General features: G+C 39.7%; 1 protein-coding gene across 1 annotated transcript in view; it reads right to left on the bottom strand.

The window, feature by feature from the left end:
- Positions 1–239: 239 nt before the first annotated feature.
- znhit6 (zinc finger HIT-type containing 6) overlaps positions 240–14,080 on the bottom strand; it is a 32,918-nt gene continuing 19,077 nt past the window's right edge. Inside the window, exons 6-10 of the mRNA XM_035653596.1 lie at positions 13,492–13,560; positions 12,100–12,180; positions 9,821–9,901; positions 4,219–4,343; positions 240–1,825 (exon numbers count right to left, since the gene is read on the bottom strand). Coding sequence (XP_035509489.1) covers positions 1,467–1,825; positions 4,219–4,343; positions 9,821–9,901; positions 12,100–12,180; positions 13,492–13,560 — 715 coding nt within the window. The 3' untranslated portion in view covers positions 240–1,466. The remainder of the gene's footprint in view (positions 1,826–4,218; positions 4,344–9,820; positions 9,902–12,099; positions 12,181–13,491; positions 13,561–14,080) is intronic.

The following is a 14,080-nucleotide window of genomic DNA, read 5'->3' as shown; positions in this document are numbered from 1 at the left end:
CACTGTTTGGTCATAATAAACTAACATTAGGTAAGAATAAGGTACATGGAGGCACCACATGCGCAAGAACATTCACACAGGGAGACACCCCAGAGGTGTCAGAAAAAACGAGCATGTCAACATTAACTTTTATTAGCTGATGGAAAAATGAGACTAATGGTCTTACTGAAGCTTGACAGAAAAGAGAAATTTGTTGAACTTTAGAGGTGATGGGGACACCGACTGTGGCGGTTTTCCCTTAGCTTTCAATTAAAGCAAATACTCAACAGAGAGACACATTAACTAATGAGTGTTAAACACAATATGAACTTTTGAGAGTAATGTGTTCAGACTTCTCTTTAACTGCTGAGATTTATAATTAAAACATTTTTATTAAGCGTTTTTCAAGATACTCATATGCACTTAAGTTAAAACAGATCCTAGATAGCTAAAAAAAAAACTAAAGGCACAAGGTAGCACAGGACTTTAAATCAAATATTAGAGGCCATTTGTTCATAATCAAGCTTTATACTGACATTTAATAGCTGTACTTGAGTTTTCAATCATATCACATGATCTTCATTAGCAGATAGAGTTTGTCCGTTGTCATGGAATGTTCCTTTTTTCACTTTTTCACTACACTTTTTCTCATCCATGTTGACTTAGAAATTGAGTTTCAAAGTGCCCACTATTGACATTGGCATCTCAAGGTCAATTTATTAGGTGTTTTGGAGCTTTCAATCATATCACATGATTATTATGAACAAATGGAGTCTGATGAAGAAAAGAAAAAATTGACTACGATAGGGGTTTTCAGGACATTAACAGATATCTTCATCACACTGTCATCTGTATGATGAGCATAGTCATCCACTGTTTCCAAGGTACAGTACTATGGAAGTTACTGATACTGATGAGATGAACTAAAAATTATACTTTTATTGTGTTTGGTCTGATACTAGTTTTAGGAGCCACCACAGATATGGAGAGAGTATAACACTGATACAAAATGGTTTCCCAAAAAATACTTTATTTAAGAATGCTTTCAGACAGATGAGCTAAACCTAAATTATAAAAATGACACTTAAATGATTCTCTGTGTATATATATATATATATATATATATATATATATATGCAAACAATACAACCATCATTCTTTCTTAAATCAATCTGTTTAAAACAACTGTCGGGTTGCATTGGTCCACTGTTTACCGACACAAGCATGATCACTTCCTGTCAGATATGTCTGACTCCATTCATTTCATCCTGAACATCTGGGCATTATCTTTCCAATCCACAGCTGTCAGCAGCATTAGCTGACTCATTTGCATCCTGACAGTGACGGGTACGAACAGGCCCCGGCTCTTTCACAGCATCCTCCTTAGTCATGCTGACCTCAGCTCTTTCTCGGGCAGCTGAACTGTCAACTAATTTATACACTGATCCCTACTGCTGTCACTGTGTTTATTAATACTAGCATTAACATTAACTGTCCGTTGGTTTATCTTTAATCACCTCCATGTCATTAGCGGGGCTTTTGGCATCATCGCAGCTCTTAACACATGAGGCACCTTCTTCATTTTCTTCCCCCTCCTCTTTCTCTTCATCACTACTGTCTACGATCTCTCCGTCCTCTGGCTCTTCCTCCCCTGCTTCTCTCTTGGCCCGTTTCACTTGTGGGGGTTTAGTTTCAGGGCTGGTCCCTGGGGTTCCGGTCCAGATGTTGGTTTCCCCCGGGGTGCATGCCCCATGTAGGGATGGTGAAACTTGGGTCACATCCTCCTTCTCTTGGTACATTCCTTTGTTCTTTGTTGCAAAACCAGTGCAGGCTGTTGCAGGTTCAGCTGAAACAATATCACGCCATTTGTGTATAAAAAAAGCATGATTAAACACGGCTGTTAAAAGCAGTAAAATCTCAACAAGTCCAAACATATACACAAGTGATTAGAGTGGTCAGTTACACAAACTGGGTAGAGCACAGCTGGGTTCACGCTTAAACAGACATAGTGAGAAAGAGAAGGACAGTACAGAAAGTTTGTGAATGATGACGCTATGGTTTGGCTCCATGCTGGTTTCCAGGATGAGGCAACGTGCCAAGCAATTAGTTATGCAATAAAGTAGGGTGGATGTGTAAAAGAAAGGCTGCAGAAGAAACGACTGTAAAAACGATAATTGTGAATTATAAGCAATTACTGAGGAACATGATCTCCCCGCAGTACATTTGCGGAAAATTCACTTAAAACCTCAGACACTTTGGCCAATGCATTTCTGCCTTTATCCTAAAAAATGGTTATCCAGCTGAGCCTGTAATATGAAAGATTAATGTAATTCAGCTTTCCTACTTTTTTTGCTGTAACACAATTAAAAAGCTAAACCTGCCTCCCATTAACCATTTATCTTTGGAACGGACCATATACATATAAGAGTTTTGGGTTGTGTGCATTCTCACCTTACCACAAATAAAAATATAGGCCTGCTTTTGTCCATTGTTGACAAAAATTACAGATGTAAGCAAACATTTTACAGCATCGGGACATGTCTAGGTTTTGTTTTTGCTGCAGCAAGGACGCAGCCCTGGCACAAGGGGAGCCAGCTCCACCAGGCGAGGAAGCAGCATGCCCAGGTACATGTGTAGGTTAATCCTTCCATTAGATATGTGTCAATGAAGCTTTTTTTCTTGCAGATCTCTGAGTAGCATGAGTGAGATTTGTTGCAGTATTCACAGAACTTACACCACCCAAGTGGCTGGCAGTCGTGACGTCTCCACCATTTTGTGTGGCCAACAGTGTCACAGTGGTCATTTAACCACCCTTTCTTACTTCATAAGATATATGTGATATATATATATATATATATATATATATATAGCTGTGTAACAAAGCTAACTAGCTAACTGTGCTCAGACTGGAGCAGACACCTCTGGTGCTGGGTGCTAGTTCGTCCAGTTCTACTACTCTGGCATGTCTGCGAACAGTAGAGTAATGTGGGGTTGCTTACTAGCTAGCATTGGTTTTGCTAGACATGGCAAGCTAATAGTGACAGAAGCTTTACCACACTGCTAATGCTTTGGGCGTGCGAAAGACCTCTGTGAAATTGTGGTAATTGTAGTCTGATTTTTGGTTAACAGGGCCATATTTTGTTCATGACTTATTAGTTAAACCCTTTCTCCCTCTGTGAAGCACCTACAAAAGTGTAACAAAATTTAGAATAGTCATTAAAAGGTAATTTAACAAACCACACCCAAATAACAGCAAAGTAATAATGCCATCAAAGAGATGCTGGCCCAGTGGCAATAAGGCTGAATGTCTGACCGGATGCATGCTGCATGAGTTGGAGCCTGCTGGACACTCAATATTTTATTTTATCATCACTAGATATGCCACTGCCAGCGTCCAATTGCTCTTTATCACTTCCTGCCCAGCTTCCCAGGCCATGGCATTTGCAATTATCAGATGTTTCTATGACTAACTTTTTTTTTTTTTATCAAAATAGCGTGGCACCAAGGCCTTATCACTGAAAACACACACACTCAGACTAAAATTACCTCATTCGTCATTCAGCCGGTCTGGGTCAGACAGTATAATGATACTGGGTTAGTGTGGTCTTTTGTGACCATACTAACCGTAGTGAGATATACACAGTTAGATTGCACTGTGAGCGATTTGTTTAGGATATGCAGTCCTACTTTGTCATCACTCTACATGGCCCCAAACATCCGGCATTGGTGGAAAACTGACAAACAGGTGAGAAAAACCACAGGCTGATCTCCTGTTTTCTCATCTTCTGTCATTTCACAGCTCATGAGGTCACTGTTTAAAAGTAAGCCATGTTTGATCCTCTTTTTGGATACAGTCGCTGTTGAGGTTAAGTTGGTGTGTGTGACACTGTGCAGAACACCCTCATTTCCGTTGGGGTAGCATGTTGCCATAGTGAAAAATAAGGGAATGGGGAGTCTTAAAGTCTCAGCTGGAGAAACCAGGACATGATACAATGCTGTTGGAATTGGGGAAGTAAAGAAGGGTTGGCGTTTTGGGACTACGTGTGGCTTTGACTCATGTCATACATCCACCCTTTTGTTTAGTTACAGAAAACATAGGTGAAAAAGGAAGCTGAACACAGTGATGAAGAAAGGAATTTTAGCTAATAAAGCATCAGTAGGTTAGTGTTGCTGCAGAAATTGGCTTAAAGGCAGGTTGTCATGACATTTAAAACTGGATAAGGGTGTTTTTTTTTTTACCTGGTCCTTTCAGTGGATAGTCCTTCCAATGATCTCTGATTACAACATGCAGCACAGGATATTCAATCAGTGTTTTGTAGCTCAGGTTGTCCCTTAGGCTCTTGTGAATGTCCAACTCATGGTACCTATTTCAGAAAAAAAATGGAGGCAAAAAACCCCCCCAAAAAACAACAAAGGACATGATTACAAGACAAATCAGTTACAGCATGCTGGGTAAATTATGTGACATTAGTGTCATTGTATGTCATTTCAAGTATTTAGGTGTTAGGTAGCAAAAAGAGATGACCACTGCTGCTGAAACTCTTCAAATTGCAACCGTAGCACTTTATTTCCAGCTGCCTGTGGCACGTTGATGGCGGAGAATCTCTTGAGGATTGATAGAGATTTGAGTCATGGCTTGGCACAATGAAGATCCTGCTTGGTGTTCGTCTCAAGAGATGGAAACTGACTTTACCGAGAATCAACAACATCTCTCACAAGCACATGAAGCGGCTCCCTTACTCCTCCTTTAGCTCTTTCTATGAGATGACATCAGTCTCGTCTTGTCTCTAAGTAGTCCTGTCATGCATTAGGGATGGTCATAAATCACCAGACTAAATAGTTAACTGGATTCTTGGGAGACATGGCTTGCCTCTACACTCAACCAATTCAGAACCATCCAGCTTAAGCTGTCATCACCAAAATACCAGGCATCATATATTTTACATATATACAGTAACTGGCTCCATCCCCACCAACTGTAAAACCTGTGCCAGACTGAAGATTATTGAGCCATTGTTTGTTTTGCTAAAAGCACAAGCAGACTGAGAACCGCCCAGGTAGACACCCACTCCCCAAAGCCAATGAAAGCACTGTGCTATAATGTGACATTTACAGGTCTTTACTGGCGGGCCAGCTTCCAAGAGGCCCTCCCTCATGGAAGAGTTCCTCTTAGGTGGGCTAAAGATAATTTCTCATGGTCCCACAAATAAACGGCAATATGCTCTGGCACTTCCTGCAGGACAGGATAAGGGAAAGAAGTGATAGCCTGTGGGTCTCAAAACACACAGGAAATTTCTTGCCACAGTACAACACAAATGGTTGCATGGTATTTCTGGCACATCTCAACATCAGAAGTGCAGAAACAGCCAAAGTAAAGATAAACATAAGATTTGACACAAGAATTCTAGGGCAAAAAGAAAAGGTACAAACAATAGGGGCAAAGGTTACGCAGTGAAACCGGGTTGTAGAGCTGGTATGGGCAAAGTAATTAAAGAAAATATTGTGGCAAGCAAAAGCAGGATATCTGCAACAACTGCATCCATTTGAAATGTGCATGCCAGACAAATGCTGTTTCCATTTCATTTGTTTTCATGTCTAACTTGTAATAAATTAATGTTCACGGATGTTTTTTATTTTTGTAAATATACAAGCTAAACTAAAACATAAGTGTTGGTAAACAACAGTGAAAGACAGGGAGATGGCAAAGCAGATTGCGGCTCCCTGTGGTGTCGGTAGGATTGTTAAAACTCTGGCCATTTCTAGAAACACGGCTGGATGACTCAGTCAAGAACACGCACACATCTGGTCTCTATATAGTGTTCTAGTGAATGAACAGAACACAGGGCAAGACTGATGTTCTCTTCGGGGAGGTTCCTATTGTTTTCCCCTCCACTGCTGAGACCCATCAGAAAGCATATAGCAGTGGTAAGGTGCAAGGACAAAGAAACATTAGACATTTTGATATTGAATAGGCACCATTGTGATAACAAATAGTAATGTTGAAAATATAAATTGGATGTACCCATGGCTGTCTACTGTGTCTCACTGTAACATATTAAAAGAAAAATGTTTATGTTTAATATGGACGGTGTTTGCGTGCTGCTGGCTGCAAAAGGCTTCTAGGATCCTTCCTTGAGAATTTCTTATGTCAACTTATTTTGTTTTTGTTGCAAATACTGTGTCCTTATGTAATAACAGGCCAGGTCCCCAATTATAAATATTGTGAATGCACAAATCAGACCTTGGAAGATGTATTAACTGCTTATGCCCAAGTTTAAATGTATAAAAAACCAAAGTTGATGTGAAAATGTGCAGATCGCTGAGATCTGTTGGCCAAACGAGTATATTTTGGACAAGAGAAGCAGTGACTTTATGTAACACGTTTCAATAACATTGCAGTTCATTATGAGTGCAATATAATCTGATGCGAATGCCTTGCTATTTTAGTTACAGTACCCCAAACCAGTCCGGCGTTGCAGGAGACCTGAGGAAGCATCTGCTGCACAGAAACAAACTTGAACATTGCTTTAGGGCAAGCTGAGGGAGAGCAGATTGGCAGGCTCAGGAGGGCTAAGGAGAGGGTTTGCCACAAATATTTGAGAGAAAGAACTGCCGGGACAGGACAGAAACATCACTGTCTGATGGGTCCACAACACTGGTAAAAAAAAAAAAACTGAAACTCAACCACACAGGTTTCCTTTTTTGGCTGCAAAAGTAAAAACAGCATCTCTACTTCTGACAAGTCAACAGGCGTAGATAGTTCTGTGGGATTCGGCTGGCTCAGAGGAAAAGAAGAGGTAAGGGAAAGGAGGAAAGGGCATCCACTGGATGTCAGGAGTGGAATGACTAAAAAATAAACATTAAAAAATAACACAAACAAACATCCAGAGGAGTGTGAATGGTTCTCTTGATGCACAGTCTCTCTCCTTTCCAGTAAGAGAATGTTGACTGGTTACACAGTTATGTTTAGTTTAGCACAAGAGCTCCTTTATTGGAGTGGGTTGATATTCCAGTAGACATTCAACAACAAAAACATGAAGCCATACCCTTTGTGTTAGACTTAGCAAACAACCTCTAAGTAGCCATGTCCACAGCTGCCCCATGACTTCATAACATTAATAATACCTTTTAAAATTAGGGGCTTTCTTCAAAGGCTGCATTATACAAAAACACGGAGGCCCTTTGTGGCTGCAATGCTTTGACCTTGTTTGGGACCCCTAGAAACGGATGTGACCTCAGTGTGTAGTGGGCCTCTTTTCTTATTAGAGCTATATTCTGTGGCTGTGGCTGTGTTATGTAACTGCATCTAGTTAATGTTAGGTAATTCCCCCTTGAACAACCATCCTAATTTTGTTCTAAATCCATTCATCCATCCACAATAAAATGTTGACAATAAAAACTTAATAAGAGTTGAATTATAGACTTAACTGTCCTTTATTATGCACTCTTATACTATTAAGCTCCTAAGCTGACAGAAAAAGGTTACTGAGAGAGTTGAAAGTGAGATAAAGACAGGGAGATTTATGCACCTAAACTAGTAATTATCCCAGACTTGACAAGTCAAAGTCAAAACATGGTTTGATTTACAACATACTGATTCAGTGAGTATCAGGCTAATAGCAGTTAGGAGTCATTCATAAAATCTTTCTCTGGAAACTGCTACGTGAATGATAAGAACTCTTATGACTCATTTATTTAAAAAAAAAACTTCTCAGGAAATGGCTGTACCTTTCCACCTTGATGTGATACCACGCTCTTCACTCACACAGAGGAGCTGAAAAAAACCAACAGTTGGCAACTATAAATTGGGAGATCTGCTAGAAAATACAGTGGACAGAAAAACACTTTGAAATATGGCCAGAAATTTATGTTCTTGACATAAACATCCAACAGCCATAACATTATGACCACTCGGACACCCTGACTGGTCTGCGGCTACGCAGCCCCGTACTGTGTGTTCTGACACCTCTCTATCAGAACAAGCATTAACTTTTTCAGCAATTTGAGCTACAGTAGCTCTACATACTATTATATTATATTATATTAACCATAACTGTACTTCAACACAGGAAATAATATGTTACGTTAAACAGATTTTTTTTTTTTACATTTCCAGGCAAAAGAAGGGGTTGACATGCACAGGGAAAGAGTCTTTCAATGACATTAGTCATGGGTTATATCTTATAGGCACATATAGATCATGTCAGAATTTTAAGGTAAAGGTAAACTTCCTGGTCCTATTTTTTGACAGCCTGAACAAAATTAGGACATGTTCAATGAATATTACACGACGTTTAGCACTGAGTCACTCCTATGAACACTGAGGCATGTGCTAAAATCACCACACATCTGAACAGTTGTGTCCTGTTATTCACACAGCCATGCATATATATTCATCACTGCCACTGAGGGACAGAAGCATTTTTTTGCCACATAGGAACATAAACTTTGCATGAAAAAGTTCCAAAAAACCCTGAAAAGTTCAGGGTTTTTTGGATGAAAATCTGCAGAAACATTCTGACCCACTGAACCTTATATATTGTGATTATGCAGTGTTATAAACTACCTTGTAATGACTGTCATTATGCAGGTGACACTGTAAAGGTGTGTGTCATGACATCAAAGATGATGACACATTTAGAAATATTCAAACTTTCATTAAATTTATGTAAGGGTAAAAGGTGACAGCCTAACAGCGTATGCTAAATCCCATCTCTACACTCATCTTTCATTAATTCCTCTCTACATGCTGTCATAAAATATAATTTATCTGCTCAGAAAGCGTTGGCAGCCCAGCCCACTGTGCAAAACAAAAGGCGCATGTGTGTTTTACAAGGATGAAGGATGGGATGGGAGGTTTCATGACGTTTCATGCTGGCCAGGGGGGTAATGATTATGAGCACCGAGGATCATCATTCACTCCATGACTAAGTGGAAATGGAGGGCAGCCAAACAATCCAAAAGTAGGCGAGGCAAATGGGTGCTATCAACACCATCCCCTGACCACCATGCAAAAAACAAGGGCACACAGGACAGAGACTATGGAAACAGAGCGCAAGTGAGAGAGAAAGTGAAAGAAAGCAGATGGAAGATGTAGATTCGAGTTGTGGAGAATATTCTTGATCAAAGTGAAAAGGGGAGGAGAAAAACCCCCATAAGGCCTCACTGCCAAACGTCTGTGTAGCTTTGCAGGAATTTACAAGTCAGTGATGTCAAGTTCATAAACAAATTATGTCGATTTCATACACCTTGAATAAATCAGTCATGACTGGCAACTCCGCTAGAACGGTCAGAAGAGTCACACAGACAGGATGCCTGAGCAATGACAGGATTCTGACGCACTTTAGAAGATTAAAAAAGTGACTTCCACTTAATCTTATCCAGAAAACTCAGCCACACGTCTTAAAATGAAATTATATTAGTCCCTAATAAATGGTTTACTACTTTTGTTTTCTTGTGCAGGGCAACATTTTTAACTCCATCTCTTTTGTTGGTATTTCAATAACTACATTGCAACTTAGTAATACATTCTTAAACTATGTGAAGTACAGCTGTACATATGGGACCAGTTTTAGCTTACTGCAGATATAGCTGTATCAGTAGGTTTGTCAGCTGATAAGTAACAACAAACAAACTTAAGATGTGACTATATGACAACTTTATATTTTTAATCATCTTGGTTGTCTTTTCAACATAGACGAGCCTAGCACATAGAATATCTAAGCACCAAGAGGTGCAGGTCAATTCCATAAAGAGGGTGAGTCAGAGTCGGAATCAAGGACACATCAGTTATATTGATATTGGGAACAGACATAGTTAAACAGTACAAAATAAATCTCACCTCACAGAGTTAGCCTTTCTCCCCTCTGCTTTCATGAAGACTTTCACTTGATCAAATGGAGTGTGCACATACATCTTCAACCTGAAACAGAAATTAATTTCAGCACAGGAGGATAGAGACTGAACTCCTAACCTAATCGTTAAAAAGGACAATAAAAAAAACACATGGGAACTTAGACTGGAGAATTTCCTAAGGTGGTTAGCATAAAGGTCAACACACAAAGAGCTCATTCAGTGTAGTACAGGACAGACCCAAATGTACACTTGTCTGGTATGCTGACTGATATATATACAGGCTTCTTGTGTAAGGGACAATCCTCCATGCTACTGACAGCCACGGCACCTGAGCCCACTGTAAACAGCCAGCCAATGGGCCATGGAGAGTTAAACCCCACTCACTTGAACCTAGACTAAGCAAAGTTGTGTTTAAATGGCTGGCACTGAACCAAGTCAGGCATCTACTTTAAGAGTTGAACTGGTCTCCAATATGGTCTCGCTGTAGGTTTTACAGTAGACTGCTCACTGCTGACTGTTATCAGTACAAAGGTTAGGTCAGAAGAGTCAGATCGCTGTTCTGTTAGAGGTTCAGATTAGAAATACTGAGTGTTCTGCAATCAAAGAGCCTTCCTTGTTCAAAGACTGCAGTTCATGTTGGGAGAAACATGAGCCTGGGAAATTAAAAAGAAAGTGAAGCAAGAGCAAAATTGCTGAGATAAATACAGGAAGGTAAGATTGTGGGAATTCAACATAACATGGAGAGACCTCAACCAAATCCTGTGTGGCTGAAATTGGATTGAGTTGGTTGATATTAAAGATCCAGATAAAAAAATGACCTTTGAATAACAGCTTTTGTAAATTCACTAACTACATTTTCTCCTTAGTTGAATTGAGATAAACTGAGCCTGTTAAAAGAAGCAACCGCACCTATTTATCTACTCTATGGGAAGCATTCACATTCAAGTTGAGCACATTTGTGATAAAGCGTGGTGGCACAGAACAGCAGAATGTTAATCAATTCATACACATCCACATTATACAGTTAATTTTAGCTGTTGAAAAAAAACGTGTAAAGAAAAAAGGACTAAAATACTAAGTGAACATGAATGTGCTAAGAGCTATACTTCTGGTGTCTTGACCTATTCCTTCTTATACAGGGTTCCTGTACATGCAGACTGATTTGTACTTAGTCTGTAACTGAGGCATAATCCCTAAACACACTGCAGCCAAACTCAATTACAAGGGCTCTGGTCTGGCTCGCAGGCGACAGTGGACCTGATACAGGTCATCAAAACCAAAGCTGCAGTCGTGGCTACAAATGACCTTTATTTTTAGATAAAGTATGGTCAGTTACAGTTACAGTTAGTAAACCTGAAATACAACAAGCAGCTGTATTTCTGTGTTTTAACATCTGATTCAAATGCAGTAGTGATGCTCAGGCTGCATCTTAACTACACAGTTTAAGACAGTACAAAAAGCTCATATGCTATGTAATATTCCCAGGACTATACGATGTAATAGAAAATGAATGCAATTGCGTCACACTGGTGTTGGAATTAGGGGGAGTGTTTGATATTATGCTATGCTGCCAAAGTGCAGAAATCACTGTATCTGCATTTCAGCAGTAATGGATGAGAGCAATTCAGTTTGCTTTGTCTTGCCCCAGTCGCATTCCCAGTTTTTATGAACATGAGAATCCAGTAACTAAACACAGCGTCACTGTTGTTGCCAAGACCAAAACTTTTTTTTCAAGAGAAAACAATGGGCTGAGCAGCAGTCTTTATCCTTAAATGTAGAGGTCTTCCAAACCACATATCAAACTGATGTTGATTTCTGGGTCTATTATCACATTGTTAAGTTTTCTATTTTTATTTATGATTCCAGTGACTGAACCAAAACAATAGAGTAGTTGAATTTCTACCACTAAATGCAACAAGGGGACCTATTATGCTAATTTACAGCTCTATATTCTCCACTGGAGTAGCTTTGCACAATTCACTCTAGTCCACTCGTGTAAAGACGCAATTTTAAAAAACCATCGTAACAATACTGATACAATTTAATACTTTCATACAACCTAAAAAACCTAAAGGTGTATTAAGGTCTCCACTTACAGTTAAGAAGTGATCTGTAGTTAAAACTTCACGTTAGCTAACATATTTTAATCAGTGCCACACAGAGAGAGGTTTACAGAAAGAAAGGGCAGTTTGACTGATGCGTGTATACAAAAATCACAAGAAAAATATCACATGGAATGTAAGTTGTCAATGGGACAAAGCTCACTTTTGACGTGTCACAGGGTCCGACTCTGTAGGGTGGATATAAGGGATCAAGATCTGCTCCAAGGTTAGCTTATCAGACACCCTAAAAACAAAAAGGGATTGTGAAGGAAAAACCAAATGTGAGAGAAAATATGTGAACATGTCAACACCCAAATAAAAGACAAGTCATTGTCATAATGGATAACATCACAGCTTTTACAATCTTGGACAAACTTATACAGATCTGAATGGTCACTCTTACCAAGCTGATTGAGCACCTACAGCAACAAGGACTCCTTCGAATTGAAACTGTACTGATAATTTGCTTTCAGTAAATAAAATTAAAAAATAAAACACTGGTGCTTCAGCAGAAAGTATGGGTGTATCTAGGGATGCACAATAAAGGCCTTAAAATAAAACACTGGCATCTGCTATTTCTTCCGATAGGACATGCTGAGAAGATGACGCTTGATTTATGCCGTTAACTTGGCTAAATGCTTGACGCTGCGTCGCCCAGTGCGAGGGTGCGCGAGCCAAAGATGATAATACCAGTATGTCAGCAGTGTGGAAGTTTCCAAAACGGATAGCAAAGTCATTCCGCGAACAATTCAAATTTAATTACCCATTTAAGAGCGGTCACCCAGACCATTATGAAGAATTTGTGAACAACAGAGAAAAACCACCAGCACAAACACCCGTCAACAGCCTCTTCTCCAGTCAACCAAAGCCAAAAAATATGACCGCGACCACCCCGGGGCCAAAGGCATCAATCAGAAACTCATGGAGAGTATTGCTCTGGACAACCAGCTGTTTTCGGTCGTTGAAGATGTTGAGATTTGTGGACTAAGTTGAGCCACACGCTACAGGAGGCCCAGTAACAGGTATTATTCAAGTGTGGTCTTACCTGAGCTGCAAGTCCTCATCCTAATTTTAATTTCATTTATTCAGTTAATATATTACTGAGTTCAAGCAACGGCCTGTAAAGCATATGCAGCCTACTAATTTAGGCTCATTTACTCAACAGTGTGAAAAAGAGTACACTGTATCAATGTTCTTTCAGTTGGCCTTTAATTGCTGTACAGTTGTTGAACGTGTTCACATTATCCCTGTGGACAGAGATTAGATTTATGTACTTTTTATGGAACTTTTGAAATACGCCAGATTTAAAGTTTTAATGTCAATGCGAACATTTATTTATTTTCTGCATCTGCCAGCGGGCCATCATGATAAGAGCAGGCATAATAATATGTTAATACCACAACAAGAGAGACTTGATGTTGTCTGCAATTAGGATCAAAAAATATGTGCATATATCAGCATTGGCCAAAAGGAGCTGGAAAATATTGGCAAAAATCCAATTTTGTGCATCACTAGGTATATTATTCCAGAAATGTAATATTATTGTGTAACTCACCTCCTCTGACTGAACTCTGTGCTGCTCTGAGGAAAGATGAGCTTCAGGTGCCACAGGAACAGTCTTTCTCTAAATGACACACAGCAAAAAGCAATTTTTAGTTTCAGCTTATCAACGACAGTAGTGCTTGATGCCTGTTTTTCAACCCAGATGAGGTCACCGGTGCTCTCACAGTATTCCCTTCACAGAAAACACAAATACCCTTGTTTAAATTCAGAGCATAAAATGGATTCAGCCCTAATCTGTCCAAGACAATACGCCTGGCTGCTTCCAAAATCTTGTCCATCTGTGTGACTGTGTGTGTGCGTGCTTAAATGAATAAACCAGAGTCACCATGGAGACCATGACATATACACTCAATACTAGGACACCAGCTGGTGGATATCAAATAATGATCACTTCTTCTGGGGTAATGCTTTGGGCAGTAACATTTAAAAGTGGTTGGGGTTTTTTGGGGGGGGGGGAAGTTGCTGGGCGTGCTCTACAACCAAACATTTATCCCATAAACAGCTGCTGTGTGCATATCTAGTAATGTCATCATGAAGCAGAAATAGCGCGCAAGATGTAATATATCAAACAGTTTGGGAGA

Source organism: Morone saxatilis, unplaced genomic scaffold (assembly GCF_004916995.1).
Source record: "Morone saxatilis isolate NCDOM2014 unplaced genomic scaffold, NCSU_SB_2.0 Contig12, whole genome shotgun sequence".
Taxonomy (NCBI): Eukaryota; Metazoa; Chordata; class Actinopteri; family Moronidae; genus Morone; species Morone saxatilis.
This window is presented reverse-complemented; position numbering and strand designations above follow the sequence as displayed.